The sequence below is a fragment of the Botrytis byssoidea genome (genome assembly GCF_014898295.1).
Source record: "Botrytis byssoidea strain MUCL 94 chromosome Unknown BBYS_013, whole genome shotgun sequence".
NCBI classification, from domain to species: domain Eukaryota; kingdom Fungi; phylum Ascomycota; class Leotiomycetes; order Helotiales; family Sclerotiniaceae; genus Botrytis; species Botrytis byssoidea.
Genome location: NW_024065854.1, coordinates 363,718 through 370,030, shown reverse-complemented (window position 1 = coordinate 370,030; position 6,313 = coordinate 363,718). Strand labels below are relative to the sequence as shown.

The window sequence follows — 6,313 nt, the reverse complement described above, 5'->3', positions numbered from 1 at the left end:
TTAAAAAGTTTCTGACTCGCCACTATGATTGCTGGCAATACTACCAAATGTATCTAAGAATTTATTAGCACATGACCCAAATAACATTGGATTGATTCACATACTTCTCTTAACATTTCTTCTGATAACTGTCTCATCCCTACTCAATTCCCCACTCTTACTAGCCACACTCATACTTCTTGGACCAGTAGGTTTTCTCGTTGGAACACCCAAAGCGCCGCTCAATCTTCTAGAAGCAGATTGAGTATTGTCATCCCCATTATCGTCTTGCAAATGTTCATTACTCAAAGGACTTGGTTTTGCAGATTTGTTACGAATGTTGAGCGGCTTCTCAGGCACTATTGGTTCCTTGGGAGGTCTGGCAGGAGCTTGACCCGAAGCAGAACGATCTGAATATCCACCATCGGAAATGGGTGAGAGTCTTCCATCGGTATTAGTTGTTGCTTGACTATAACGATGGTTTGCGTTAGGTGGTAAACGATTGATGCTAGTTGATGAGCCCCAATTGATGGATGAAGGGGACATTGGTGGAGGTTGATCAAAGTTTTGAGCTTGTGATTCGAGATGAGTTTGGTAACGGTGTGTTGGACCTTGACGAGGTTGTGGATGTTGAAGGTTCAATGAATTTCGATGAGCCTTATATTTTGGATCTTCGACACCTGGCAAGACACCAGGTAGAAGACTGAGAGGAATCTCCTCATTCAAGAATTGTTGATGAAGTTGTTCTGAAGAAAAGCCAGAGTGTAATTTATCATCAGATTTAGCGAGTGATCTAACAGATCGGGGGGTGGCAGGGGATTCAACACGTGTAGGCTCAATGAACTTGTCATGATCAAAATCTCGCTCTCGATCTTGATCAGTTTGCTCTTGTTCGGTTTGATATGTGCCAAGTCCGGAATCCGATCTTGATGGTGGTGAATTGTAATGTTCAGGCTCCTTGCTACCACTCTTACGACCACTATTTCGGAAACCCTTAAACACAGTTGATGCGGTAGTCTCAGACCATCGGGATACTTTAGGAATCCACCCAGAAGAACTACTTGACTTGTGTTTCTTGTTCTTATCCGTCTCAGTCCGAGGAGTATTGTCATTGCTTAAAGAGCCAGATGCCTTGTATTGTTGAGGAGGTGTGTCCAATGGTAGAGACTCACCACGTTCACGGAAAGTCTCACGAGTTGGAGTGAGAACATCTGCATCATTCTCGAATTGGTTGTTAAGAATTTCCTGCTCATGTGGACTGAGCTCATCCTCATCTTCATCTTCGTCATCTTCGGGTACTGTACTAATTCGATGATCCGAAAATTTACGTCCATCAAATCCTCGGTTTGTGTTGCGAGATTGAGAGGGTTGGATAGAAAGGGGTCCAGATTGGCTTCCATGGCTTGCAGTGGAAGTACCGGCATTGCCCTCAGGTACATAGCCACGATCTTGTTCAGAGCGTCCCTCAGGGAAATCATCATAATCCAAAGTACCATTCTGAAGACCTTGAGCAACTTTAAGACCTTCAACATCCCCAAGTAATTGAACAAGCATATCTTCAATCTTTCCAAGATCATTTGTACTTCTCTTGCTTAGACCTTTCAAAGCTCGACGGAAAACATTTCTTCGCTTCGTAGGAAGATCTTCATACAGCTCGGCGGATCTGATTGAGCGAGGTGCACTTTGTGGTAGAGGTCGTGGCCCATTGATGACTTTTTGAACCGACTTTTCAGTGTTACCTTGTACTTCTGTGATAATGACATCTTCAGTATCGGCAAGCAATCTCTTCATATCCTCGAAAGAATTTCTCATTTCGGCAGCGGCCCGAACAAGAGTGACGAGAATTTCTGTGTCGCGTGCGCTACGTTGAGCATCACGAACAGTGAGATGATCCATCAAAGCAACGATATCCTTGGATTGAATGCGATCAATACCGTTACCAGTTGAACTATCATACAGTGGAGATCCCATTCCTTGTGACATACCACTGAGATGTCGAGAGTGACCAGGATGGAACTGATCACCGTTCAGTGCGTCTGTTGCATTTCCTAGTTCGTGATCCATGAAGTCCACTCCCTTCCCTTTATTGACATGCTGTTCTGGAGTCTGACCGCCAGCAGAACGAGCATTGGGAGCTGATGAGATGTATCCCTCATCTTTGTGTAAGCCGTTTGGACTACCAGCATAGAGCTTCTCATTGTATGCTCGATTGGCGTTTTGGAAACCAGCTTGATTCAAAAGTTCTCGATCAAGGCCGGTGCCATTACCAAGAGCAGCAATTGGACTTGTATCTTCATATGGATTTGTAATGAGGGTATCACGCTTTCTTTCTCCAGAAGTTCTTCCCCACTCATCCTCATGCTCACCACTGACCTCTCTGCTATGGCCAGCCAAAGCAGCGGAAACCCCTGCGCCAGTAGCGGCATCAATCAACGCAGCTTCTGCTTCATGGAGAGCAGATGCAGAGTCAGAGCTTTGTGTTCGCTTAGCTTGTGGGGGAGTAACTTGATTTGGCCAATGATCACGACTTCCTTGTTGTGTACCGCCAATTGGCCCTTGAATGATGGATGGGTTTGTTGTGACTTCTGATGCATCATCTCCATAACCAATCTCAGGCATTGGGTCATGCATATCTGGAAGACCACTTGCAGACATCTTAGGCGGATCAGTCATTTGGCTGATTTCGCTAAGGTTATCAATGCTGTGGCGAGGAGAAGAAAGTTTCTGCCCATCTGATGTACGATCCTTGAAAGACTTCTGCAATGGCGCTCCAGTGTCTTCTTTGCGTTCCTCATACTTGAGATTGTCTGCATCATTATTATTGCTCATTCTTTCACGGGCCTTGGCCAATAGTGCTGCAGCTGCAGCTCCCAGCGCGCCAGCTCCAAGCTTCTCCTTGGTATTTGACTTGGACATCTCGACCTTTCTTCCATTCTCATCGATATCATACTCCTTGTCATACTTGGTAGGGCTCTGTGCTTTTGCGGGGCTATCGCCACGGCTTGTAAAGTTTCTCTCGGAATCATCGTCGAAAGATTCGTATGAAGCCTTGCGGTTGACCTGGCTACTACTTCCAGGGTATGAGTTAGTAGCTGTGGTGACTTCAGAAGCATTAACCAACGAAGCAACATGCGATTCGACTCCTATCGGTGTATTGACGAAATTTGGTTTCCCACCAACACCTTGAATATTCTGACCAGTTGAGACATCTCGAGCATCAAAGCTATCGTCGGTAAAGTTGGTCAATCGTTTGTTCTCAAGGCTCAATTCGGAGTCAAAATCGCGATTTCGGTCATTCTCCTGATGCTGTTCCTCCCAGTACTGGACATCTCCATCTTGGGTAAGCTCTGAATCGGACAGTCCACCTGTTCGAACTTCCGAAAAGTCATGACGATTTTGAATGTTTTCAGACGACTCAAGTGACTTCATGGACTGATTGTGCTGAGCAGTCTTTGCCAACGAGGAGTATGACGCGGTGCTCTGAGTCAACCTGGAGTCTCGATGATCTTGGAGTGGCCCGTCTTCGTTTTCAGTATAGCCTGAGACACTCTGGATTGGACTTAGACCACGTCTTTCATGGCCGTAAGGAACGTATCTGAGTGGAGGGGGTACTTCCTGGGTGTTTTGGTAATAGGGATGTTGTGGCTCGGCCTCGAGGAGTTCTGAATCTTCATCATCAGGGGTATCTTGTTCATTGTGATGATGAATTGCTGCCAAACCAGCACCAGTGGCAGCACCAGCAAGACCAGCTTTAACTGTATTGGAGTGGCCTCCATTGTGTTCCTCTGAAACCATGGAATCGTCGAGATCGGGGTCGTAGAATTCCCGCATGGGTACCTTTCTCCCATTTTCATCCAATTCATATTCCTGTCCACGTAACTGCTGTTCGCTGTTTTGACTATGAAGACTGAGATTTCCACGAGAGAAGTTGGAATGCTGAGTACCCAAGCCGTGTTGCAGATTGACCGGTGTTCGATTTGGTGTTCGAGAAGCTGGCGAAGTAACGTCTTTTCGGGCAGTGACCTCTTGAACAGGTGTCACACGCTGTGAGCTAGCGGAGTGAGGTCTTTCAGACTCTGCTGATAAGATCGAGGTTCTGGTGATATCGGAGGCGTTGATCGCGCTCATTAGTGGCATAGGAGGCGCCAGACTAAGACTATCTCTCTCTTCCGTAGGTGAAAGCTCACCCCCTAAGCTGTTGCCACGACTGTGATTTTTCCTCCTGCGTCGTCGTTCTTTCTTTTCATCTATTACCGATTCTTGTGATTGATGTTTCTGTAAAGCAGCTGCAGTCAAGGCACCAACCCCGGCGCCCAACGCAGCGGTTTCGACACCTCGACTCTTCTTCTTTTTCACCTTTTCATTATGCATAACAGTTTCTTCCGATTCGCCTCGATCAAAACTGCGTGGCGAGTCCGAATCCCTCACCTGGTCTCTTCGACTCTTCCCCGAAATCACCTCTCCATCATTAAGTGTAACCTTTGGTCCTCCTGATATGCTGGATATACCACTTCCGACAGAACTTCTGCGCTCTGTACGCTTACTTGACTCTCTCTTCAATGCTGATAATTCGGGTAAGATCAGACGACGGATGGCGTCTTCAACAGTCTCCAATAATTTGGGATTGTTGATAGAAGAATTTTTGGAAGCTCCAGATCTGACGGAAAGTCTGTCAGAATTACGACTAATTTGGGAATCTAGAAGACCTGAATCGGCCCCGGACATTAAAGATTCTTCGGCTTGGCTTCGACTTGATCTTCTTCGTGGTGACTTGATCCCTTCGGTGAGCTTCTCACCACTAACACTTCGACTTCGACTTCTCCGTTGCTTTCTTCGGTGTTCTGATCTATCACCTCGAACCTTTGACATGGCTTTTTGTGCCACTATTCGTTCCCTACTAAGACTTCGGCTTCTTCGACGCGATGGCGTTCTTGATTTCTCCGACACAGCACTAGGAGCCAGGCCGCTAGCCGCTTCAGCAATCAAAGGTTCGTCTCTTGTCAAACTTCGGCTACGTCTCCGCTCTGGAGATCTTGTGTGTCCATCGAGGAAACTATCGGCAGGCATTGATGATATCTCTGAAGCATTATACAAAACACTTTTCGATCCTAACTCTGTGGGTATCAGCGGACTTCCATGTCTCATTATTTCAACTTCGATCGGTCTCCCACCACTCCTGGAAGTGAGGTTGGATTCTTCAGTCATCGATCTAAAGGAGCTCATGCTGGCTTCGTCTTCTGGCGCCGATTTGTGATTTTCCTTGTTGACATCCGATAAGGAGATACGCTGGGTGTATGATGGCCTTCGAGAACCTTTTCTGGATTCCGTAATCTGAATGTGGTCGTGAGCTGACTTGCTTCGGTGTTTCGATGATGGTGTAACTTTGACACGAACCGATGGCCTTCGACTTCTCTCTTCTTTCCCACCTTCAAAATACTCAATCAACAATGAAGTTTGAGACTTATTGTTTGATAAACTACTTAGACTATCGTGCTTCTTCTTCTTGCGAGTAGCTATGGTGACTGGAGCACCGTCATCAGGTATTGTGTATGTACTCTTCTCCGTTACTCTTGACCCAAGCTCCGTCGTCTCGTTTTCGTTCTCGGCGTCACTATCCGCAGTACTTGTTTCCGTTGGCGCAGGTAGAGGGGGAGCTCTTGATTTTCTCGATTCGACACCCATTATGATAACTCCTCACAATTCGAATAGACGAACGGAGGGATGCATCAGCGGTAAGTATGGATTGGGGGGGGTATCGAATGGTTTGTGTAATGTACAAGAAATGCCGGTAAGAAAATTGGAGAAAAAAGATGAATTGAGTTATTCTTTCGAATGCTTGGTCCTCAGCCCCCCAGGATGCAGCTGAGGCTTTTCCCTTCTGCAGTTGTCACCCGAATTAAGAGGTAAAAAGAAGGAAAACGAGAGAGAATGCGAAGATTGAAGCGCCCAAGAAACCAATAAACCTTCTGCAGGATATTATCGAGGCACCGAGGATAATTAAGAGTTGATTTGAAGCTCTATTATTATGGAGATAATCGGGGTTGATCTTTTCGAAATAGGCTGGATGGAAGGGGAAGTTGTGCGTTGGCGATTTTTGTTTATGCAGCTTGGATTGTTTGATACGATCTGACCCAATCAAAAATTAGTTGAAAGCGATTGAATTTGGGTGTGAAGGATTTCTATTAACCAATTGAAAGTTTGAAGCTGTCACAGTCGTACTCTGGACTTTTGATGATTGAACAAATCTATCGGGTTTTTACCATGAATTGATGGGATGGCTCGGATGGATAGATAGATAGATAGATAGTACTTGTGTATGGTACAAGCTGGAGAG

At 46.0% G+C, this 6,313-nt stretch overlaps 1 protein-coding gene across 1 annotated transcript; it reads right to left on the bottom strand.

Moving 5' to 3' along the window:
• On the bottom strand, nucleotides 1-5,661 carry EAE97_006906 (uncharacterized protein; the record flags this gene model as incomplete). Its single annotated transcript, XM_038877419.1, has 2 exons — nucleotides 1-53; nucleotides 105-5,661. The coding sequence occupies 2 exons, from the start codon at nucleotides 5,659-5,661 to the stop codon at nucleotides 1-3; spliced, it is 5,610 nt and encodes a 1,869-aa protein (XP_038731609.1).
• Between the last annotated feature and the right edge of the window lie 652 nt (nucleotides 5,662-6,313).